This window comes from Mirounga leonina, unplaced genomic scaffold, assembly GCF_011800145.1.
Source record: "Mirounga leonina isolate KUSES-001 unplaced genomic scaffold, KU_Mleo_1.0 Mir_173, whole genome shotgun sequence".
In the NCBI taxonomy this organism is placed as follows: domain Eukaryota; kingdom Metazoa; phylum Chordata; class Mammalia; order Carnivora; family Phocidae; genus Mirounga; species Mirounga leonina.
Window position 1 is genome coordinate 13,424,143 of NW_023270447.1, and position 26,779 is coordinate 13,450,921.

General features: G+C 37.6%; 1 protein-coding gene across 1 annotated transcript in view; it reads left to right on the forward strand.

Moving 5' to 3' along the window:
- DPYD (dihydropyrimidine dehydrogenase) overlaps positions 1 to 26,779 on the forward strand; it is an 802,992-nt gene that overhangs the window by 679,464 nt on the left and 96,749 nt on the right. The window contains exon 20 of the mRNA XM_035017962.1: positions 5,898 to 6,077. Coding sequence (XP_034873853.1) covers positions 5,898 to 6,077 — 180 coding nt within the window. The remainder of the gene's footprint in view (positions 1 to 5,897; positions 6,078 to 26,779) is intronic.

Below are 26,779 nucleotides of genomic sequence, written 5' to 3' on the forward strand. Positions count from 1 at the left end.
CTTCACGTAGTCCGTTACATTACTGCTAAATACAATATATAGGGACATCGCGACTTTGATGTTGTACAGCTTCAACAAATGGAAACTAATATGGTAGGACAACTAAGATTTGTGGTTTTATGTGGATATACAAATGTCTAGCTCCTTATGTACTATGTATCCCAGGGGCTGTCTTTTCACCTATAGCCTTATAAAATTAAAATTTTGGTGTTTTATTCATGAATTCTAGTAAATGCCATGTTTATGTAGCACCAAAAACTCATAGGGAGATAGTGTTATTCTGAATTATTACCTTAACAATATGTATTATACAACAGTTTCAAAATTATAATGTAGTTTTAAATGTCTGCTTATAAGTACTGGACAGAACTCAACTCAATGAGGAATGACTGATCCGGTGCCTTTAGAAAATCTGACGTCTTTGCTCAGTGGGTGTGGACAGATGAAATTGGAAACTGCATTTCCATCCAACAACAGCAAAGGTCTGTTTTCCAGTTTTCGTCATAAACCTTCAAGTGATCATCCCATTATTAAAATCCTACATTTTAAAAATCTGTGGATTTCTGCCATATTTCATTAAATAATAAATTTGAAATCATTTTGCAATATGTGCTGCTTCTTAGGAAAATTATAAATATGTGCTTCTTTAATTCTGTAAGACATCAAATTTAAGATTTTGAAAATTTACAGAAGTAAGAAGATCTTAAGGATCTTCTGACTTCTAAAGATCTTCATCTGACTGTTGGCTCTACCACCTACTAATCTTGTGAGTTGGGACAAAGCATTCAATGTTTAGTTTTGACTTCCTCACTTACGAAGCACTTACTGGCACCTTCTCTGTCTTGCTGTCAGAACTGGTGTATGGGCTAAGGAAGATGATACTGGAGAGGCAGCGCTGTACTGGAGAGAGCTTTGGGCCAGGCAGGGAGACCAGCACTGCCTCCAACTAGCCCTTGTGACCACAGATAGATCATTTAGCCTTTCTGGACTCCTACTCTGTGAAATAAGGAGGCTGGTCTGAAAACGGTCTAAATTACCTTGTGCTTTATTTGTTGGCATGCTTGGAAAACCGTAAATCACTATGCAAATATTTCTGACTTTTTGATAACATGCTTTGAAAACTATAAAGCACCAGGTAAAATATTTCACGTGTTTTACATTGTTTAAACAGTTTAATGCTTTATCAAAATAAATTAGTAAGGGGAGACCATAGGATTTTTTTTTTCTTTTTTCTGGGAAATCTTTAAGAATTGGATGGATAATCCTCCTAATTCAGTCTTTTATCTATGGACTGTGTTCATAGGAATACTCTTGAACTTCTTACAGCTATGTAAGACTCTGTTATTAGTATATTCTAGAATGTGATAAGCGTTACTTAAATCCAGGTATCCTCCAATACTCCTTTTACACTACTTACAGCAACTTTAAGACTACTTTGGACTCAATCGGAAACATATATTTTACTTGCATATAGCCTGATGGCACACATTTCTGAGACCTGGAGTGTAGTTTGTCCACCTAGGAGACAAGAAATGAAAAGGGATAATTATGATCATAGGTTCATCTGTATTGTGTCTGATAGTTTAAGATCCCTATTTAAGAACGTTGTCACATTCCGAAATATCATATGAGAGATTGCTGCTCTATTATACAAAGACACGGGCCAGCCTACGGTGTTCTGATTCTGCAGATCTCTTCCTTGCCAAATTATTTACCTGGAATTGGTATTGTTAATCCAATTTGGATTCAATTTGCTAGCTTCCTAGTAAATTGTCTTTTACATTTCAAAGAAGTTGGCTTTTTCTTTCCAGGCAAAGTTGGCTTTTTCTTTCCATGTTGACCTCGTAGGCACTTTCAACTTTAAATTATCTGATAATAACCATGAGGTTTAGCACTGTTCTGTCCTTTCTGAGCTTTGTAATTTCCACAGCACTGCCACCTACACAATGTAATTTAATCCCCACAACAAGAAATTAGATATTATCATACACGTTTTTTCAGATGGGGAGGCGGGAGAGGAAGACTCAAGACTGACTAGCTCCAGTCCCAGCTGCTGAATGACAGAGCTGGGTCTCAGACGTGGCTTCTGGCAACCAGACCTAAGCTTTTTTTTGAGATCACTACCTACCACAAATAAACATAATGTCCATGAACTTCTTTTACTGCATTAGACCAAAAAAGTATTAGGCTTAAAAAATTATATCTTGCCTAATTCATGCTCTAATGATTTATTCATGTTATGAAATTTATTTTTGGTGTCAATCTAGCTAAGTACTAGCTACTATTTTAAGACTTAAATATGTTGCCTTTTAGTTTCCGATGTGCTATTCCCATTTTTAAGTAAAGAAAGTTGCTCATACTTATGCAGCTTTGATGTGGTTTAAACCTGATTCTGCTTGACTTCTGTATGCATGCTCTCAGCCTCTAGTCTCTACCACTTGATACGGCATAAAAACCACTAGATTTGACTTGAAGGAATAGTTTTTCAAGTTCAAGCTCTTTCCGTTTTTAAAGGAAAAACATTACCCTCTCTCCTGCTTAACTTGTAGGTTTGTTCTGAGTATTGAAAGAAATAATGTATGTAAAGGAGACTTTTTAAGATGTAAATCCACCATAAATAGATAATTTACTATTAATGTGCTTAATCTCATTTTATGAGAAATAATGAGAAAAGAATAGCACCCCCCAACCCTCTGTCACCTTGCAGATATTTGTACACTCACTTTGCATAGGCAGGCTTTGACTAAATGTGCCTGCACCTAAAGCAAAAATTCAGGGCATTGTGTCAGACCTCTGGAGGAGACTATTCAGTGGCAATAGGAACTTTATGACACTCCCCAACTCATGCTACACAGGGGGCCACCACCTACTCAGCCCCTGAATGGGCTGATCCTGCTGAGGATCCAAGGACCCATATTTAAAACAGCTCACTATAGGGATATTCACACTTATGGAAATAATTAATAGTGGCAATGATCCTTATAATGGCACCTGATGTCCTGCTGGGAAGAAAGATAAACCAGCCTTCACCATAAAGAACTTACAAATTATACTAAGCAAACATGTTAACACCTATTAAGAGTCCTAATCAGAGCTGTTAAACAAACAAAGAGATGTCATATAAAATACACCCATTTAGGAATAGCAGCTACATGTTTGGAGTTTTAAAAGGAACCATTTACCTTTGAGATAGAGATACAGGCCTCAGTGGAGTGTAAAGGTTAGGCAAGAACAAGGCACCTTTTTGAGCAAATCCATTTTCTGAGCATCAAATCCCATAGCCAAAGGTCTGTTCCTAAAGGTGTGCTTGCATCCTAAGATTTATTTTGGGTCTTATTACTATTTCATCAGAAAATTGTTTCTTCAGATGTGACTTATTATTATAAGTAGTGCTTCTTTAAAGGGCCATGAAAATGTTGCTACAGTGTAATAGTAAAAATCAAGAAATTGTTAGTCTGTAAGAAATTCACCTTGCAGACAGCATTTCAGGTTAAGATGAGATTCATCCCTACCTTGCTATTCTAAGTGTGGCCCAGCAGCATCAGCCCCACTTGGGAGCTTGTCACAAATGCAGGATCTTGGGTCTCATTCCAAACCTGCAGAAACAGAATCTGCATTTCAATGAGATCTTCAGATAATTTATATGTGTATTAAAAGTTTAAAATAAAATATCAGCGTGCAGAGTTCCTACGATCAGACCTTCTATCAGGAAAATTAATAAGTTTAATCTTATCAGAAAGTAGAAATTAAATTACTCATTTTAGAAAGGTATATAAATAGTGTGACATTTCCCTTATGATGAAACTTATCTGAAGTGATCCCCTCAAGCACCCATGTCTGTTGGTGGCTTTCAGTGTTTCCAGCATAGCACACCATCCCAGCCATGTTCAGTCACCATGTCATAGTCTCTCCTCCCTCTTGAGGTTTTATGTTCCCTTCACCTACTCAGAATAGCTCCCAATTATGTTACACACTAGCACTATAGGATGGAACATAGGAGAGGGTAGGAAAGAGGTAGTCTTCCCAGTCTTCGGGCCCACCATGTTCTTCCATAATTAAAATCCAAGTCTATGTTAATTTACTTCCTTAAAAAATAATACAATAAAATAAAATACACCAAGTCTGCTCTTGACCACTCCAGCCCCATGGGGCTAAATCAACCGTATACAAATTGTGCCATGTTTGTGGATTAAGAGAATTAGTGACTTTTTTATCTTCTCACTGGACAACTCAGGATAAATGAGATTAAACATTACTATTCATATGTTAAAAAGTATCTAGATTCCTTTTAGCAAGCAGGTTTTTACAACAATTATGAATATCCCATAAAGAACATACTATGATGTGATTTTCAAAATCTGATGTCTTATGGTCATATAGTGAATTGTTTTAAGACTAAAGCAAAATTATACCCGTAAGCATATACTACAAAAAAATGGAATCTCACAGTGAACAAAGAAGGTGAAGTAAGGCATTAGCTGACTTACAGTTAAAAAACATCCTGTGGAGGAAATTGTAATGATGTTTTTCGTCATTGTTCTCAAAAAAATCAACTCTTAAGAAAGTTATAAGAGGCCTAATTAATGTTCAAACTATTCTTCCTAAGAAACAATTTTTTTTTAATGTAATGTAATGGGCTTCATAGAAAATATTCTTCTCTGTATTTAGTGGTTATTCAGTTCTCTTTTCTACATTGTAGTAACATACAGCACTTAAGAATAGGAAATGAAAGATTTTTGTTCCTGCTTTTTGAGGTGTCTTTGGTAATAATTAACCTAGAAGTGTTTATCTAAATCCATTAAATTCCAGCTCTAACTCAAATCCCAGCACAGACTTTCAAGTTTATTTTTATTGGAAGGATCCTAATTTTTCAGATTCAGCTCCTTCACTCTAGAATTTTTTTATTCTTTATTTTCTGACATATGGTCACTCAAATTAAAATATCTCTTCTAAATTATCCAGGCATTCAACATATATTTATTAAGAGCAGAGTGAATGACACATACTCTGCTACTCACTGGGGATAATGTGGTGACCAAGATAAATGCAGGTTCTTCCCTCCTGAAGCTTTAGCCTGTTTGGGGAGCGAGCTGTACATCAAATACAATAGTTATAAGGAAAAAATGTAGTAGTAACTGAAGGCCTTTACCTATTCTAGGCTCTTGGAGGCCTCCTCAAAGAAGTGATATTTACCATGATATGAGCAAGGGCCAGTAGTCAACCATGGGTAGAAGGGAAAAATTTTCTAGGCAGCAAGATCTTACGAAAAAGTCTCAAGGCAAAGAAAGAATGTGGCAGATGCAAGGAAAAGAGCAAAGACTTGGGTGATTGGAGCATTGTGAGCAAAAAGAAGAACAACAGTAGACAAGGCTGAAGAGGGAGACAGGGGTCAGGGGTGGTTGAGTAAACTGATGAACAGCACTCCAGCCTCGGCATGACCACCTCTGGACATGAGAACTACCTCCAGGCGGTACATCCCAATGGAAGGAAAAGGAGAGAGTTAAAATGTCATTTCTTATGCTGTGCTAAACTGGATTCCTTATAAATGCAACTGACTGGATCTAATTTTTTACAGCTGTGCTAAGGTTTGCCTGACATACAGTAAGCTGCACATATTTAAAGTGTACAAGCTGGGCCAGTTTTGAAACATGCATACGTCTGTGAAGCCATCACCACATCGAGTTTATGAAAGTAGTCGCTGTCCCTGAAAGTTTCCTTGTGCCCCTTCACAGTCCCTCCCTCCCCACCCCCACTCCCATCCCCACTTAATGATTGATATACCATCCTTGGGACAGAGCCTGGAACATAAATCCATTTTCTTGAATAAATGCAAAGTGAGTCCATTTGGAGAATTAGCTCTTAGGTTGACGTGTGGTTGATTGCTCCATCTTTTCTAGGTATGCAGTGCTATTCAGAATCAGGATTTCACTGTCATCCAAGACTACTGCACTGGCCTCAAAGCCCTGCTGTATCTGAAAAGCATTGAAGAACTACAAGACTGGGATGGGCAGAGTCCAGCTACAGTGAGTCACCAGAAAGGGAAACCAGTTCCCCGTATTGCTGAACTCATGGGAAAGGTATGGGCTCACTTCTCCTGTTGTCCTTGGGAACTCTACCTCGGTCACTTTCTATATCAGGTCTTGTTTTCCTTCCTACCATCTCATTAACAGAGGAAACACAGTGCCTTTTGGATGTTATTTCTGTAGTAGAATCGTTCTGAAGGAGGCTTGATTACAGCTATATGATAGGTCTGTGAGTTACATTTTTATAAAACCAATATAACACAAGGTCACGTAAAGGAAAAAAGATTGAAGTTTATAGTGTAAAGTGCCTCCAAATTCTTGCTTACTGTGGTGATGACTGGCATTCTTTCCAGTGGGAGGCTGGAGATTTCTTTATTCTTTAACAAGCTCTGGAAATTATAACATTACCTTTCTATTTTCAAGACAATCAAATCACTGGAGTCCTGAATAATATGATGAAGTTTTTAAAATTAAAATCTAATCGGTATCTTTTGTAACTGCTTCTTCTATGTGGTTAAACCTGGGCTCAAAAGGTTATGTCCCAACTTTCTCACTGCTATTTTCAGAGAAATATATACTACATTTACATTTTGTATAATACAGTGATTTTAGCAAATCTTTTCTAAAACAACATTCAGCATTTTGCCTTTGTATTTCCTTTGTATTATTCTAAATAGACAACCATTGTCAGAAGACATTTCTTGAGTCCTGAATGAGGGGAGGAAAAAATTATAATTCTTAGTCTTTTCAGCTTGTCACTACATCAATAATTAACTTTAAAAAAAAAGAAAGGCAAGTATAAAAAGATTCTTTAAGGAAGCATTTAATAATTCAAATGAATCTTAACTTGAAACAGGTCACATGAGAAAGACGGAAAACAAAAACCCTGGATACTCTGCTTTGGATGGCAGGGTTAGGGACTCTGAAAGAAGAGAAACATCATATAACTGACTTACATTTGGCTACTTTTAATGGAAACTATCACTCCCCTCCCAGGTAGCCAAAAATAAGGGCTTCTTGAAAAATAACGTGCATGATTGCAAGTCCAGTAATAAAAAACAAAAGGGAGAAAGAAAGAAAATCTTACAGTGTGAATTCCTAGAAAATACTGTGATGAATGACTCCGTGAGTGGCAATCAAACAGAAAAAGGAGTGGGTGGCATTAATATTTATAATATTGTAATTAGCAAGACTGTGCCTAAGCAGCATTATTAATGTAACTAATCATATTATCATAAACTGAGTCTGCAGTATTTAGACAGTGAGTGTTCTTGCCTTTATCAATGACCATCAATATCTGGAGTTTGTTCATAGCAAAAAAAAATTTTTTTCTCACAAATAACTTTATATTCATTTAGTGTAAATATCCTAAGTAAATTGGTTCTGACAAGATAGTTTTGATAGTTTATGACCGTTCCGTAAAAGCATCGTCTCAAATTCGAGTGGTCACCCTGTAAGCTGAAATGTAAGTAGCTGCTTTGCACTGTGCTGTTTTGTCTTTAAAGGACTTCCACGTTCATTTCAAAACTTACATAGTCAAATAAAAGATGAATAATGATGGAGACACTTGTGTCAATGATATAAGTGGAGACTGATTTTCTGAGAGTTTGAATCTAGATTCTGACTTTTTTCTTTTGGTGAGCCCAGCTTTCATCAAAATCCTGTGTCATTTTCAGCATTATCATTTAAAAAAAACAAAGTTTTTTCACATAGATTTTGCCTGTGTGATTATATTAGCGATTCAGTGCTCAACACTAAGCTGAGGAACTAGCAATTGGTCTGGTAATAGACTCGGGGTGGGCTGACATGACCAAAACAATAGGCGACGGTCCCCTTTAGCTTAATGTCTCTAACAGTGAATCAGAGTGTGTTGGATCCAAGGTACAGGAGGCTTCCTAACTGTTCCTTCATGGTATTGCTGGTGTGTGTGCATATATCTTTGAAAACAAGTCATATTGTTCTCTCATTAGCTGAAGAGTAAGATGCTGTTCTTTATAGTGTTTTCGTGTTACAGGGAAAACAAGAGGTGATGTAGACCCTTTTCAGAAGGACCCGCTAGAAGTAGCTGGCTTCTTTAGGTAGGAAAGATTTGTTTGGAAAGTGCAATTGTTACTCTACTTAATCTTTTACTCAGAGGTCAGGCTAGAATAAATTAGAGTAGAAATGTAGAAGAAACCAATTACAATACGGTGTTTGAAGATGGAGAGAAAATGAGACATTAGCTATGGAAACAAGGATTTGGCCAAATTAATTGTGTTATCTTTTAAGTAATTAGTATCTTTAATATACTCTCCCTTTGCATACCCTCACTTATTAATTCTTTAAACTTCCCAAGCAATGTTTCTTCAGGTGGCTTTGGAAAGGCAAAGAAGTCAGTCATTTATAGTTTGCTCTGCTCTTATGGTGCAAATCGTATACATCTGTACCCGCCAACATGAGAGCAAACCCCATACGAAGAGCAGCAGCCGGCTTTGCCACACCATGGAGCAGTGGGTCTCAAACTGCTGGTGCTTAAAAATCATGGGGCATGCTTGTGAAAAATGTAGATTCCCTGGCCCCACTCCGAGATGCTGACTCAGTTGGTCAGAGGTGGGTCCAGGAATCTGCCTTGGCATGTGGTGGTTCTGATGGACGGATCCAAGGATCCACCTTGCCAAAAGTAATAAAGAAGATAATAGCAACAGAATATCATTAGAGATTGAGAAGTTAGCTGTGAGCACAACACAAGCTTTTCTTGATGGAGGAAGCTGGCACTGATGTTGAGCTGGAAGAGAAGTCAAATAGAGAATCAGGCGAGGAAGTCCAGAGAAACAGCGTACTGAGTTCTGAGTGGCCGGTGCTTTGAAAGGACGTGATAAGGAAGCAGGGGCAGGGAATTTGTGCAGCAGTTAGGTCCAAGACATGTAAGCAAAAAGAATCGGGAGGACAGAGACGCTTTGCCATCAAAGACGTAACATCAGCTCTGAGGAAATCTGTGAGGATAAGGAAGCAGAGACTATTCACAGGATCTTCAGAAAGGAAGGGTCTCAGCAGCAGAGCGCCCAGTTACTTTAAACTCTGTAATCTCAAGGCCTCCTTCCCCCTGGTGAAAACCTAGGCAGCTCAGTGAAAATGAAGTGGTCATTTGCCACATATAGGACAGAGGTTGCTAGTGGAGTCGAGTAAGACTGGTGGGTTTGCATGATGTTTCATTACCTAACTAGGTAAGCCAGCTGGACAAGTTAATTGATCTCTCCAAATCTCTTTCTAAAACTATCAAATGAAGATAATCACAATGTAAGTCCGGAGTCCCTCGTTAATAATTCTGAAATCCAAAAAGTGCCGAAACCCGATGTTTCATTTGGCAGCACACATGACTTGAACTGATGTGAAGCTGTTATTAATTTATTAAATAAATTAATTAAATAAAATTATTAAATAAAAATTTATTCTTTCTAGAGTGGACATTTACGTATTTACTGCAGAGAGACTAATGTGTTTGATTCCAGGTTGCTACCCCACATCTTTCTAGGGGTATTAGGTAAAATGTGGCATGTGCACCATTTTACTTTTCTAAAGCATCCCCCCTCCCCCGCCGCCAAATTCTGAATTCTGAGATATATTTGGCCCCAAGGATTTTGGTTAAGGGGTTGTGAAGAATATTTAATTGAGAATATAACTGCAAGTATAACTTTATCCATAGAGGCGGAGGCAAAGTATATATTTTAGTGATATCAGAAAATAAAATATTAGTATTTGGAATTTTTAGATGTGGCAAACTACAGTATGTTGAGATTATTTGCTTGGGAAATATGAAAGAAATTGGGTGCTCCAAGATTAGAACAGAAAATTTTGCAATCAAAAGCATGGAAGGAAATGACTTCACATTTTTTGTGCTTGGGATGAGAGTAGGATTGCTAAGCAAGAGCCCTCAAAAGGGAAACAGCACAGGCCAAAACTACTGACTGGTTGGGGTTTGCATGCATTTTCACTCTCTGTTCCCTACATCTAGAATGTCTTTCCCACTCATTGAAGAGAAATTCGCAAGCACTCCCTTCTCTTTTTAAATTATTCTTTGATCTCTACACCAGAATTAATTTCTCCTCTTCAGCCTTAGTTGTAACAATATCACACAGCATTTGGACTTTTAAATGTCTTTTTCCTCTACTAGACAGCAAGCCCACTTCCCAATTCCTTGGACACCTACTGATACGCAGTAAGGGCTCAGTAAATGCCACTTATGTCAATGAATGACAATTGGACTCTAAGAAAACAGCTAAGTGGTAGCATTAAAAATTGGTAGTCATTTGACTTACCAACCCATTGCTTTTCCCATCACATCAGAAATTAAACGAGTGAAAGAAGGAAAAAGTAACTTTGAACTTAAAGTCCTATTTCATGTATAAGCCTAGTTTGGTAAAATGAGATGGAAAGAAGTCAGAGTGGAGTGAGATAGGCAGGTGAGCAACCTTTATTCCTTCTTGACTTAGGAAAATGTATTTCAGGTAGAAGCTTCTTGAGGGCCGAGACCATACAGCATGTGCCACATATGTAGCAGTAGATGACACATCTACTATTAGGAGCAATGGCGTGGTAGCTGAATTGCTGAATAAATACAGTGATCAATCACTTATTTATTGTAAGATGTATTTTAAATGTCATTTCCTTTGGGAAGTCATCTGTGACCCTCCTCTTCTCTGTCTGGGAAAATTGAGGCCCTCATTTCTCAATTGATATTGCAGTTTTATTATCTTCTGGTTATATGTCTTCTTGTCCATCACTGAGGTCATTATGAGCATCTTGAAAACAGAGATGATGTCTTATTTATATTTGAATTTTCAAGCACCTGGCACAATGCTACATGTTTATAGAATTAAACTGCACAAACTGTCTGCAGTGTCCTTATTTGGAGGAAAAAAGAAACCCAATTTATAATTAAAATTCTAGCTAGTCCCTTTCAAGAATAGCAGAGATTTTACAAAGAAACAGCAAATGTGCCAAATTACTTTCAGTAGGTATTAAAACATGGTGAAATACACATCAGTGATATTAAAAGTGAATATAATCTGTGCTCATTAAAAAGCTTTCATTAGGATAAAATCAGAAAAACTGTCAATGTGCTTGTATAGCACCTCTTGAAACAAGGCTTTATTTTGATAATAGAAACAAAAACATGTGCGTCCATATGACCAGATACATCATTATCATGTTATTTTAGAGCCACAAGTGATATGATTTTAGAAAACTATTGCTATCTGGTTGTGACATTTTATATGCAAATATCTAACCATCTATTTATTTGTTTCTGGCATGTTACCCAACACAGAGAACAAAGAACTGTCCAAAAGGACCGTATGACGTCATGAGCATGACCATTAGAAAAGGCCTAATAACAACAGTCTTCGAAGCGGAGAGTAGTGCCTCCCATTTATAACTTTGAAAGTTTTCTGTCTTCCATGCTATTTACATTTTCATACTTTTTTTTTCCAAATTGAGATATAATTTGCATAAAGAAAAATGCACAGGTCTTAAATGGACCATTTGATGAGTTTTGGCAAATGCACACATCCATGAAATCCTCAATTCTGTCAAGGTATCAGACATTGCCAACATCTCAGAAGACTTCCTTCTGTCCCTTTCCAGTCATTATCTCTCCCTCCCCCCCACTACTAGAAGTAAATGCAATTTAGTTTATATCATCATAGATTAGTTCATTCATATTCTGTAGCATTATATAATTAGAGTTCCACAGAATGTATGTTTTTGTGTGTGGGGTTGCTTTCCTCAACCACTCCAGTGGTTTGGAGATTCATGCATGTTGTTGTGGGTGTTAAGTAACTCATTTCTTTTTATTGGTGAATAATATTCCATTGAATAAACATACCACAATTTGGTTATTCATTCAAAATGACATTTGAGCTATTTTCACTTATCCAGTATTATAAATATGTCTAAAATAAGCATTCAGCCATAACTTTTTGTGAACACCTATTTTCATTTCTCTTGACTAATACCTAGGAGTGTAGTGTCTGCATCATAAAGTGAAATATGAGCTTTAGAAGAAACTTGCTAACAGATTTCATAGTGGTTGTACCTGTTTATACTCCTGCCAACTGTGGGTAGGTGTTTCAGTTCTTTCACATTCCAGCCAACATTTGGTATTCTCTGTCTTTTTAGTTTGAGCCATTTTAATACATGTCCATTGGTATTTCATTGTGATTTGAATTTCCATCTCCCTGAAAACTAATGATAATAAACACTTCCTCATTTTCTTATTGGCTATCCATATACCTTTTCTGTGAAGTACTTACTCAAATCTTTTGCCTGCTTAAAAATTGGGCTTATTTTTTTACTGAATTTTCTTTACATATTCTGGATACAAGTCTTTAGATGCAGAAAAAGCATTTAACAAAAATCCAGCATCCACTCATACTAAAAACCTAGTAAGAGAAGGTAACATCCTCAGTTTGACAAAGGACATGTACAAAAAATTCTACAACACATATCATATTTAAATGGCAAATAAATAAACTTACTCTTCTAAGATCCAGAACTAGGCTTGCATGTCCACCTTCACCACTTCTATCCAGTATTATACTGGATGTCCTAACTAGTGTAGTAAAGACATAAAAAGAAATAAATGGCATCCAGATTGGAAACCTACTAAAACTGTCATTTGCAGATGGTAATATTGGATACATCAAAAATCCCAAAAAGCTATAAAACACTATAAAAACAATAAATGAACTACAGAAAGTTTCATGATACAAAGACAATATACAAAGTCAGTCATATTTCTAGATGAACAGTAGAAACAATGAACAACCAGAAAATTAAATTTTAAAATTCCATTTACAATAACATTTAAGAACCACAAAATACTTAGCAGCAAATTAGCATGTATGCAATATCCACACATTCAAAACTATAAGGGATTGCTGAGAAAAAATAATGAGAAAAAAAAATCAATGGAGAAATACGTTCTTTCCAAATTAATCTGTAGATATAGCACAATCCCAATCAAAATCCCAATAGATGTGTTTGTAGAAGTCGACAAGCTGACTCTAAAATTTTCATTGGTATTTAAAGAAGCTAGAATAACCAAAACAGTCTAGAAAAAGAACAAAGCTTGAGGATTTGAACTATCTGCCTTCAAGTTTTTCTATAAACCTATAGTCATCAAACAAGCATGTTTTAGTGTCAGGATAGACCAATAGATCACTGGAACAGATATAAAATCCAGAAATAAACCCACACATATATACTCAATTGATTTTTCACAAAGATGCCAAAGCAATTCAATGGAAAAAGGAAAGCCCTTTCAATAAATGGTGCTAAAATTAATGGAACCTCGTATTTTCCTCACACAGGACACAAAAGTAGTTTTAAACATATGATAGATATAAAAGTATAAAAATTTTAAAGAAAACATAAGTAAATAGCGTCATGATCTTGGGATAAGGAAAAATTTCTTAGATAGGATGCCAAAAGCACTAACCAACAGGAAAAAATTGACAACTTACATTTCCTCAAGATTAACTTTTGGTCATCAAAAGACACAGTTGAGTAAATGAAAATTCAAGTCACAGAATGAGAGAAAATATTAATGATATTTACATCTCACAAAGAACTCGTGACCAGAATAAATGTATACAATACTTTAAAAATGTATACTGGAATAATATGAAATAATTTATTTTCATCATAAGTATATGGAAATCTTAAAATGAAAAGTCCATGGTGAGGGACCTACCTGTAGGCTCTTGCAGCTAACTTTCATCCATTTGTGATAACTTTTTTTCCCCTCTTTTCTCTAATACCACTTGCAGAGCTAGCCCAGAAAAGAGGGAGTGAGGGAGATGAAAGCCATTTTCCTTCAGGTTCATCTTACAGTCCTGTGGTTCTCGTCCATGTTATTTTCTCCCAGTGCAGCTTTGAATCCCTGTGGTTATATCTCTGTGAGGCTTCCAGTTGGGTACTTTACATTGTTAGAAAACTTCCAGATGACATTCTACATTTCTTCAGTTACTTGGGTACTGACTGAAACCAGAAGCAGTATTATTAAGATCACTTTCTATGACGAGCCAGACTGCATGAGGCTAAATATTTTTATTGATTGAGCTCATTTCAATAAACAAAAACCAAAAAAACAAAGCTCCAGTTCCTGGAAGTTCAAATTTTCCAGGATTACCAAATCAGAGCCTACTGCATAGATATTATGGGGACTTATCTACATCTCTAAATATCATCAGATGGTTTGAGTAGTATCTTAGGTAGAATGCTGAAATGCGAAGTATCCTTAAAGAATAGGACCGACACCTGTTTATAAATGGTGATTATTCCTACTTAGAAGCAAAAACTGTTGAATAAGATTTGATAGCCCCTTCTTGTAGTTCTGAGTGTCTAATCATCTCTTTAATGTTTAATGATCCCACAAAGGAGTCAGTGTGCTATAGTGAAGAGAGCACAGTGTTAGAGTCTAGCAGGTCTAGAATCCAGGCCCAGTGGCTTACTGCTGGCTGAACTTGGGTCAGCTACATGAATCACACAGTCCTCTATTCCTGTATTGGCAAATTGAGATAATGATACCAGTTTCACCAGTACTTTGTGAGGACTGGAAATTGCATATGTAAAGTGTATAGCACATAGCAAGCAGGCATTCTGTACATGCCCAGTATTGTTATAGTTAATTCTAAAATAGATGATGGACAGGTAGATACGTAGCCACGTAGATACATACATAGAACATAAGTAGACATACAAAAATATTGGGGTAAGTTGTATATGTGATACTTCCACGTTATTTGTATACTTTCTTTTCACCTTCTACTGATAACATGATTTAGGTAGCTTAGTTTTATTTGATCTGGTCAAAAGCTTGCATCTTTGTCCTTTGAAGCACTCTCCTTTACAAAAAACAAAAAACAAAAGCAGAAACAAAGCTTCTAAATAATTCAGAAGTGTTCGCTTTCCAGGTAAAATGGAAATAAATTTGTTAATTTGGGGTTTAGGCAGTAAAATAGCACGAGTGGTCCATCGTTGGTCCTAAAATAGGTAGAAGGGAGGAGCCTATTACTGTTGGCAAATCATAGTAACAATACCCGAATTTAAAGTGAACCATTAGGGGAGGTGCTGGTAGGAGTCTCTCGTGTTATGGAATGAGGTAGTTTTGCTTTGCTTATCACCAGAATAGTTTGTGCCATTATCAGCCTTCCCAGAATGGCTTCTTTCCCATCTCAGGGGAAGTGGGTTTATTTCACAGGGCAACTCCAATCAGTTGGTAGTGGTTGCCAGCAGCAGTATATAGAAAAAGATTATGCTCCAAAGCCAAGTCCAGCAGAGATGTGTGACTAAGTGGCAACACCTCCATCAGCATGAACACAGGATAAGATGTGGCAGAATATGGCTTCCCACTTCCCTGAGTGTGGAGCACTGACCGTTTGCCCAGTCTAGGAATTTGGGCAGCATTGAGCTTTGCAATCTTTGTAACCACTGCAGCTGCCTCATTGCAATCCACCATTGTATGCCTGAAATAAAATGTAAACCATACATTTTTACTGTTTTGCCAGCATCCCACCATGCTTTGCCTTCATCCGTCATGCTTTTAAAAAGTATGATTTCTTATTTCTCGTCATTCATAAACAGACATCTAATTGCCAAGCACAGATGCGATTATTCTTTTGTCAGTTTCATGAAAGTAAGTGGTTAAGTAGAATTCCTCATACTCCATCAAATATACTGCTTTAATCAGAATGCACATTATCAATATTAATTATACACGTAGAACTTGTGTAAAAGTACTTCCCATCTTCAACACACTTACCTACATTAATTTTGATGTTACTTTTAAGCCAGAAAAAAAAAAAAAAAACCTCAGGATTTTTCTTGTTCTGGGTGGAGATTGAGGATTTCTAAAGAAAGCATTACTATAAGCATGTAAGATGAAATTTGAATTCAAATACTGTCCTTGAACTCACCCCCCCACCCTCCCTCCTAAGAACTCTATAAAATCAGTGCACATTTATTGCAAACCAGTTAGCTTTTTTCCTAATCCTGATTTTATGGAGTAAGGCAAAATATCTCTCTGTAATTCTGAGCTATGCCCTTGAGATTCTCCCTGAGAAAAAAATATGTATTTGTTATATCTCTGTTTAAGCTCATCTGCCCACTTGAATAAAGGGAGCATTAGATAAAAGATACAATTTTCTGCTAATTAAAGGGGTCAAAGAGCCATTTTGATAATATGAAGAGTCAACAGAAATTCTAATTATATTCAGCTTTATGCCAATTTGTCCTAATCTAAGATTTGAGAAAAAAAATAAGTATCTACTTTTTGAAATTAAAAAGGGGGATCTGATTTACCAAAAAAAAAATTTTTTTAAATAAAACAAGCCATAATTAGTTGTGGGTTTTTTTTTGTTTTTTGTTTTTTTATTTTTGTTTTTGTTTTATTTTATCTTTCAGATTATACAGATCATAACTGCTATTGAACAGCTTTACCAAAACCCTAGAAGCCTAGGAAGGATAGGCCAAGATATCTTTAATTGCACTGAATAATTAGCAATCTCACAGTTAACCAAATCAGTTTATATATCCAGATGAAATATCCATCCCCTTCCCTCTTCTCCTTAGAAACCTGATCACTCTGTTAGGTTGCCCATATTAATCTAGTTAACCATCTAATTTCTAAATATCCCCTCTATTTTATGCTGTATAACTACTGGAAGTGATTTTATTAGGTGTCTCAGATCCATACCCTCTAATAGTCTGTGCTTCGTGGTCACAGGTGACGCCTAGAAATGTGTTTGAGATGTGACTCCAGCCTACACAGAGAAATGTGCTAATGCTGCTCAGAGAGTCCTTTGGTTTGCAGCTTCAGGCACTGCTTGTGAAGTTGCCTCATTGACGGAAATGCCCTGAAGACCTCACTCCCAGTCCCTCACACCTGCTGGCTGGTGTGCTATAGATTGTTCACAACAAACACCGTCAAGATTGTGCCTTTTGAAGATTTGTTGCCATACATCTTTAAAGCGTTTCGCTTGTCTTCCCTGCTTATCAGTTTCGTCCCATTTCATCTCAAACTATAGAACCTTCTCTAGATCCTCTTCTGGCAGTTAATTTCTGCATGCATCCAGTCCATCTGAGCTGTAAAATGTCACCCATCAAGCTAGTCATCTTTCAGAACCTAAATATTACCAAGTCTTTGTTTCCATTTAATGTAGATCCTAAGTGAAACTAATGAAAGTAAACATAACATTCATGGTAATCCAGGCCTCCTAGGAAGAGAATTCAGTTGTACTCTATTTATTGAGTACAGAAGAAGCCTGCTTTAAAGATTATTCTACTCTGTTCATGTGTCTGGTGTTGGTGGTAGGCATTGGTGGTGTTCGCTAACATTTTCTGGTTCCATAGGAGAAGCAAATCTCCTTACCTCTTGGATATTCCATGTGACTAGGTGACTTGCTTTAGTCAATGAAATGTGAGTGAAGTATGGTATGTGATTCTGGGTGGAAACATTTAAGCTGGTACTCGATTCTCCATATTTGCTTCCTTTGCCACAGTGAACACCAGAGTCTCATGTTGAGAAGGTGGCAACATAAAATGGGTGGCCTAAAGATTGCTGAGACACCACTTACAGGACATCTAGAGACAGCAGATTTTTTGTGAGAGACCAGCTTTTATTGTGTTAGGTCACAGATTTGGGAGTTATTACCACAGTACTATCAGCTGGTAAGGATTACACAGAGTTCCAAATAACTGTACCTGCCACCAGAGGGACTGATGGCTACAGAGGTAGCCCTTTGAAAAATTATAAAATGGAAATGCTCACCTTTAATGATCTTCACTTTCCTTTCTGCGTGTGGTCCCACCTGCTGGCAGCTAATTCCATAATGCAGTTTCCCATTACATTACTCCAACCTGCGTCCGATTTCTCTGATGATAGTGGAGAGCCTTTCTTTCTAAACCATAAGTGAACACGTTTATTCTTGCCTTGTACCTGGTTTTCCTAAGTTATGTGAAGATATCCAACAGTTGTCCTAATCCAACTGAGGAAACAGAGCAAAGTATGTACCTTACATAACTTCTTTCTTGTTAGTAGTAAGGACTTGGGCAACTTGCATACTTTCTCTTAGCTACCATTTTCTCATCCAAAAACTTGGGATAAAAATATATATCTCATAGGATTGTTGAGAAAAATAAGTAACAGGGTCTAAATTTCTTCTGAAAGGAAGGTCAGGTTCTAGAAAACGTCATCTCCACTCACTATCTCTCATTCCTTACTTGTTTTTCTATCTTCAACCCATCAAAATTCAATTTCTACCTGTCCCCACTCCCCAGATCACTAGAACTGCTCTTGCTGAAGTTATCAGTGATTTAGTTCTCACCAAATCCAGTAGTTTCCCAGTCTTTATGAGGTCTTGTTATATTCAACAGTTGACCACTCCTTCATATTTGAAATTTCTTCTTTGATCTTTGGGTACTCTTTTCTCCTGGTTTCTCCTTTAGTTTTTATCAAGCAGACCATTGCTAGCACCTAGCATGTGCCAGGCATCATAGAGGCACATATTAATAATAACATAACTGCCCTCCCTTAAAAGGATCACAGACTAGTGTGGAATATGACAGTTAAAGAGTTATTTATAACATAGTGATAATTACAGTGATAGAAAGATATGCACAGGATAGCAGGGGTGGTGGGTTGTTTGAGGACGTTTTCCAGACTAATCTGAAACTTAAGATCTAGTAAGTGTAGGAAGAATACCTCAGGCTAAGGCAGAGAGTGTGGCAAAGTCCTGGACGTAAATAACATTTCTGTGTGTGGAGAGAACCTTCTTGGACTTGATCTTTAGGACCACTCCTCTTTTTTGGCCCTTAAATCCTTGTACTTCCCCTATTTATGGCGCTCATGTTACCGTATGTGCTCATCAGACCCGTGAAGCCAATTTTACTCTCCTTGTTGTCATCTTCCACATTTGTATTCTCATCAAAGACCGCCCTCTGAACCCTACACACCCATCTCTTCAGCTTTCTGGTGGACTTTGCCATGCAATAGCCCTGCTCAGTGCTCTTCCTGCAACCTAGGAATAAAACAACAGTAGTGATTATCCATGACAATTATATAAGCACTTTATAATTTACAAAGCACTTTGGCATACATTATCTCACCAGCTGCTTCCTTAATGTAATAGCAGCAGTGGGCAAAAAACCGTGTCACTGCCAACAGAGCTTTTCTGACCTTGGTCTCCCAGCCCCACCTACTAAAAACATGAGAGCAGCTGGATGGGAGCTGATTAGAGGCTGGAAGCTGACCTTGTCTGGGGACCAGGGGAGTATGACAGCAGCAGTTGCCACCTCCACCTTCTCCATCTCCACAGGGGCAGTAGAGCAAGCCAGAGGTTTCGTGGCAAAACGTGGGAGGCTGCACGGAGCAACCAGGCTTCTCATGAGCTGCCTTAGTGCAGGCTGAAGGTGGCAGGCATCAGTTTGTGGGAGGTTAAGCGCTTATCCACTCTCCCCCACTTTTCTGATTTCTTATTTCTCACATGCATTAACTATCATTTTGAAAGTTTCAGTGGGTTAATTAAATTCTTCTAGTGTTGATGCTAAGAAAGCTGAAACATTTTCAACTGAGATTGACACTACTCAAGGCATCGGCTTCACTGATGTTTGTTCAGCAACACTCCAATATGTCACAGGATTGCTGAGAGAACATCTGAGAGCTATAATGAGCTAAAAGTCAAGTACAGGGGAAAATGTGTTCCAGACTGCTGCAGATGTTCTCAAATCAAATCATATTTCTGTGAAATGCCATATAGAATATTCAGCGATTGAAGGATGCAACATGAAAGGACAGTTCAATTGATTTGCACTGTTTTAAAATTTTATTTAGCTTAAATTATATGAAATGTGGTGGCTTTTTTTTTCACTTTTAATCGATTAATAAGAGACGCTCTTGATCCTAATGAGCTTCAAGGATAATTTCCTTGAGCTAAGAAGCATGCATTAACTGGTTAGGTAGGAGTCAAAGCCTAGACAGGGAAGCAGTTGAATAAGGGAAACAAAGTCAAGTCAAAGGACAGACATTCTATAGCCCCACTTTCTTGCCTTTATTTCTCCTTTATTCCTTTGGCACCAAAGTTGAGCAAACCTCTGTTTAATTAATTCACCAAGATGCTGATAAACCTAACTGTGGCTCATTCTGTCCCTCCTGGAAAGTAAAGGAAGCTTAGTAGGAATGGGTCAAGAAAATGCTTTGATAGATATATCTTTTGTCGTCACCAACTTATATTCCATCACACAGGTGGCCTTGCACATCGCCATAGTTTAGATAGCCTGGCCTATGATTAGGAATGATACTCTCCTAAGTGAAGGGTAGTACAAGGTAAGAACTGATAAACCCGGGTAAGGAAAAACAGAGAAAAATGATTAAGTGACGTTAGAAAGTGCAACAAAACACCCCAATGTGATACCACCTTACAGCCTCTGTAATGGCCAAAATTAAAAAATATTGACAACATCAAATGTTGGCAAGAATACGGAGCAACTAGAACTCTTGTACTTTGCCAGTGGGAATATAAAATGCTACCATGACTTGGAGAAACTCTTCAACGTTTTCTTATTAAAAAAAAAAAACAGTTCCATTCTCAGGTATTTATCCAAGAGAAATAAGAACACATTTCCATAACATTTGAAATAGATGAATTTTAAAAACAGTATGTTAAGGGAAGGAAGCCAGACACAAAAGAATACTTACTAACTCATGCCATTTATGTGGAGTTTAAGGGTAGGAAGAAAAAATCTATATCATTAGAAATCACAGCAATGATACGTAGAGACTGACTGGAAGAAAACACAAGGGAACTTTCCGGAGTGGTAGAAATGTCCTATACCTTGACTGGGTGACAGTTTCATGGATAGATTTATTTGTCCAAATTCCTCCAACTGTATGCTTGCAGTCTGTGCAATTGTACTGTGTGTATATGTATACGTAGATCAATTAAATTAATTTTGTTTTTTAAAGCATACATCTAACTGACAGAAATTAGAGGCCAAGCATTCAGCAATACTTTTAGGGACAAAGTAAGACATGTCATATAAGAAATACTAAAGACATTTTTTATGTCCAGATTACTTTTAATCAGGTAGCCTTTGGGAACTCAAAATCTTACGAATTTAACCACTGGAAAAGAATAACTGGTACCTTGATAAAAATCTTGGCTGAAAACCAGCTTAAAGAAAATGGATGGCTGGGGGCATAAACAAATGTTATTTCCCTCTGCCAACTTGCCGGCAGCTGGGTGAGGAATTGAAGTAGTTCAGGCCCCGCGCATCAGGGAGACTGGCTAGGGCTTAGAAATCAAGAAGGACAACATCTGGCTTCTTGAGAAGTGACATAGGTAAGGGATGTGGCATCACAATGCAAATGAGAAGCTGCTTCTTAAAGATGGAAAATTTTGATTAGGTCCTTTGGTAGGCCTTCAACTTGCTTTGCTTTGTAGGATCAGCCAGTGCCTGCAGCCTCTGTTAACAAAAGCTAGCCTTGCCTGAGGCCACAGCTCCCAGAACAGAACAGTAAGTTGATTGCTGATAGGGTGTTGCATGCAGGGCTAGGCATTTTTGTCCTACTGTCCTACCCACCCTTACACAAACAAACCCAGTGGGGCATTTGTCTGGAAATTGTAAGCCAGATACATTTCTAATGCTTTAATATATGCATTGACATTTTGTCTTGCAATAGCTCTCTTATTATTGGATAATAAAATTACATCTATAGAAATAAAGGCAAAACTCTTTAGGCTGAGTTTCCATTCACTCAGGTACATTTTGTTCATTTTATGAGGCACTGCTATTGCAAAGTTGTAAAGAGTCCAAGACTATATTTTGATTCTGATATTTTTTTTTCCTTCAAGTTTCTGCTTTTCACTTTCTATTACCTAAGATGCATCTCCTACAAAATTATGGCTGGAAACAAATATCACATATCTTTTTTGAACTCACATAATTTTTGTGACAGATTTGATTTTTGGTACTAATTGAATTTATTTTACATATCTCTGCCTAGCTCAAAAACTTTGAGTTTGGATTTTAGTCATTTAAATATATAATCTATTCATTCAATAAATATTGAGTATCGGTTACATGCCAGGCATTGTGGTAGATAATTGAGATTCAGTGATGAATAAAGATAAACCCTTTATCACTGAGGGACAGTCAACTATAAAGAATAATGGTACTAAACTTTTTAAATGCTTTACATAATTATTTATGCTTATACATGTATACATACATTTACATATACATGTGTATGTGTGTCTATGTGTATGTGTATATATATATATATATATATATATATATATATTTATAGCCCCATTTTGCAAAGGTAGAAACTGAGGCTTAAAGAGGTTTCGTTATTGCAGTGGAAACAGGATACAAACCCCATTCTGTTTATTGCAAAAACTGTGCCCTTAACCACTTTACTATACCTCATCTCAACATAACTGTGATTATGACAGCAGAGTTATAGAAGCAGAAAGGAACAAGTGTCCATCTCAACCTGGGGGATCAGGAGCAGGTAGAAAGGGACAAATGAACTGTGTCTTGAGGGATGAAAACAGCGTAAGTTTTATGTAAATGTCCTCATTAATTCCAGTCTATAGACAATGGCTGTGGCCAAGTGATCACTTGTGAAAATTGCTACATTGTTATTTATGGTGGTAGAAGAGTTATAAAATCTGTTAGGTAATTAATCCCATTCCCTGATAGGGCACAGGTTTCATTCTTAGTTTGTGCTTTGGGGAGCTGTTGTCTTTTAGCATAAATCCCATCAAATCTTTGTGAGTTTTGCTTTTGCATTTCCTTCATCTGTGACGAGAAGATTCTATTAACAACCCTGGCACCTTCCATTAAAGTCTACAACTTCCAACTGCCAGGAAGGGATAATGAAGTGATAAATTTAATTTGCTACCAAAATATGTAAGGCAGAGATATCTAAGTGAATTTATAGCGGTAGCTATGTCTTTCTTCTTAGCATTAACAGAAGTTTTATGGCAGGTTATCAGAATCAGTACAAAAAGAACAAATATATATGACTTTATACACACAGAAATCAGATCTATAACTCTGTATCAAATCATTTCTTTCCCCCTTCTTCTTAGCATTTCTAGGCTCATCAGAACTTAAGACAATGAGTTTCAAGTGTTTTATTACTTCAAGAATGAAAAAAAAAGCTGTTAACCAGACTAAGAAACACTTTTTGCTCATTACTACAGGTACTCCGAGGTTTATAAACTATGAATCCCCTTCTCCTGCCCCTGCTAGACTCTAAGGGGCTATGAAGAAAAATAACAACATCAATCCATTTGGGATTGTGAAAATAAGGGTGCTTGAAATTCTGTAGGACACAAAATCTACTTTCCCCTCATTCTTTAACTCTGTGCCATGGTTATAAAAATGATTCTTTAGTTTAAAAACTTTCGTTTGCACTTCCACTTCAGGAATTCCTTTGTTCCAGTGAACTTTAGCTCACAGAATCTCATCTTCTCACGTCCTGGTGTTGAGATCAGTCTTGTATTGCAGGGGGCCCGGGGGGGCCCTAAACTGTACCCACTGAATGCAGAGCCAGGAAAAGTTTTGCTTCTACCATTCAGTGATGTATGTGTTCCTCTTGTGAAACAGACAGAGCTCTCAGAGTCAGCTCTTGACTTCAAGGTTAGGTGTCCAAAGAAATGTAGAACTGATCATTAAGGTATGATAATAAAAACAAGGTACATTCAACGGGCTGTTATGTTATATTGTTTTGAGAGCTTTTTTTATGTCACCTCCTTGAATCCTTGCAACAATGCCTATCAGGTTTGAATCATTATTCTCTTTTTCCTGTTGAGAGAAGACAGACTCAGGGAGGTTACTCTGCTAGTAAGAGCAGAGGCAACATTCTATCCCAGGTCTGTGTGTTCACGAAACCTGCCCGCTTGCCTCCTACACTTCACTGCCTCCACTTATTATCCTGTGCAGAGGATCATTGGTTCTAAGGCTTTAGATTTGATTCTCGGTTCACAGATAGCAGATTAAGATTCTATTAATCTTTGGGCAAGAAGTTGAACTTTCTGCCCCTCTTGCAGTGACCTGTGGCAGTCGATTGTACTGGGAATTACACGACACCTGCTTGCTCACTTGCATTCGGTGGACTCAGGATGAATCAATGTTTTTGCAGGCACATCACCCCCTTTTCTCAGGCCCTTCACCACTGGTATCAAGAGCGTTAGATTCACTGCCTTGTCCTGCCAGCTGGACTGAGCCTCACCACGTACAGTACCCTGTTTACCAGCAAAGGTCATGGGCTCGTCTCTTCTTCCTTCTGTTCTGTCCCTTTATTCTGGATACTTGACTTTTAGCTCCTGTACAACAAATCCAGTTTGGGTTATGAATTCATGTACTTACTTATATGCATAAATTTTCCCCACCAATTACCTTAATGAGCCCATTCCTTCTGATCTGCTGATTTATGTCTTTGATAGTGTTTGCGATAAAGAGAGCCAGAGAGTAATGGAGAAGAGCGTCGGGGAGAAGCCTGGATCCCAAGGTCTGCATTGGTCTCCCGCCGACTGCTTTGTTCTCCCCAGCATTGGGCCTCCCCTTTAGCAGCTGCAGTGTCTGTCTAGATGGCTGTGGATGTCTGGCTGTATGCCCAGTCAAACTTTTGGTGCCTTCTTCCTCACTTAAAGTCACCTCAGTTTCATATAAAATCAGCCATCTAGGCAGAAGCTAGGTATTTGAATGGACTTCAGATTCTTCTATGCTAAGTAACCTCCTATGGACTTCTAGTGGCCATTACTGCCCGGGGTACCAGGCAATGGTTTATACTTAATGGCAAGCAAATCCCTAGATACACCTGCCAAGGATGTGAGAGCATCTTTGTCCCTATCCAGGTGAAGCTTCCATTCATACAGTCCTTGTAATATAAGCATCATGGTGTATGCAGGTCTGTAGAGAACCAAAAGCAAACCTCTAAGTGCTATCTGAAAGTATCCTAGCTCTGGATGTGGGTACTCTCTCCTGGGTTATAATGCTTGTATATTTTCTGTATGTACTCCTATATGTTCCTCTCTGGAAGTTTCTAGAGCATACCGGGCCTCACATTCTTGGGCCAAAGAAAAATTCCCAGAAAAGTTATTTAAATTTTTTACACTCTTTAGTTTTTATTGTCACAAGGTGCAACATGCCAGAGCTGTGATGGGGTGAGGTGAGGAAGTGTCAGGGGTTGGGCGTGGAGTGGAGAGCTCCAGGGTTTTCTTAGAGGAGATTTCAGTGTAGTGAGTATGTAAAGTCAAACGACAGTCCAAGCCAGAGGACAGCTGAGCAAACAGGAGTTATACCACCAGTCAACATCAGAATGTATTTTTGAAGTTTTCATTCGTGATACCAAATATGTATAGACTGTAGGTTAAAACAGTGAGTGAGTGGTGATTACTTCTTGTAAGGTGAGAATAGAGTGTATTAGAAGAGGAAATTGTGGCAGTGTTTCAAGATTTAACCCAATTCATAAAAAAAAAAAAAAGTATTTATCTGATCATTACCACAGGCATCTCTAAGCACATCTTTTTATTAGTGGTATTTCCCCCCAAATGTTTTGCCTCGGAAAGAAATGGATATTTCATCTGAGACAGACTGTAAGGAGGATGCCAATATGTACACATTTCCAGTTGGAAAGAATGGTAAATTATGGATGATACTGATCTCATCAGCAAATATTGACTCTTTAGAGCTACCAGATGAAAGTTGTGGTGATTAGACCATTCCTTAGAAGAGTTAATTTCAAATTGTAAAATGTTTACAGGTGACAACAAAGTTGGCAGAACTATTCAACTCCTATTTTGTTTCCATTTTTTTCCCACTAAAATGAATAATCTCGATCTGGAAAGAGAACAAAAATCACTACATGAAGCCCTAGCTCTATGAGAGTTAGTTTAGTCAGGTGGTACTTAGCCACTTCAGATTCAGATCTCCAGCCCCAATGGCATCCAGGGAATGTGATCAAAACCCAGCTACTGGGTCATCTCTGAGAAACCATCACACACAGGGGAAATGGCCAAAACCTTGAAAGTGCATTGATTTTTACCAAAGGGAAGAAGTGTGACTTCTGAAAATTTTTAAATGTTAAAGTTGAATGTGGTCCCCTAGAAAATATTCAACTCATTATTTTAAAAACATATAATTTTAAAGAAGGTAAAGAAAACAGTGTTCCTTTGGAAGCAGTATTTGTCTAAAACAAGTGCATGGGCAGGTGGAGAAGGAAATGAAAACTTAATCCAAACAATTCATACCAAATGAACCTAATTTCCTTTCTTTGATGTATTTCTGGGCAATAGATAATAATTGTTAACTTTCTCTTGGCTCTTACTAAATACCGTGTACTGGGCTAAGTTTCCTCATTTAACCCGCGGGCAACCTGTCAAGTTAAGTCTTACTGATATGCCTACTCTGCGGGTGAGAAAACAGAGCAAGGCTAGTATATCGTCGAGCTGGGATTTGGACCAGATAACAGTAAATCAGAACCCAAACCCCAAAGCATTCCACATGCCTCTCAGAAGCATGAAGAGCTGCGGCTGACACAGTGTACCTTGGTTTCCGGAGGACATTTGACAGCTGACTGTGCTAGCCTGTTGGACACTGTGGGGAAGACTGTCACAGAGCTAGCTAGATATTAGTTAGGCCTCATATTATTCTTATTTCCCTATGAAAACTCAACTTGCTGTTTGGGAAATACCACACTTAACCAA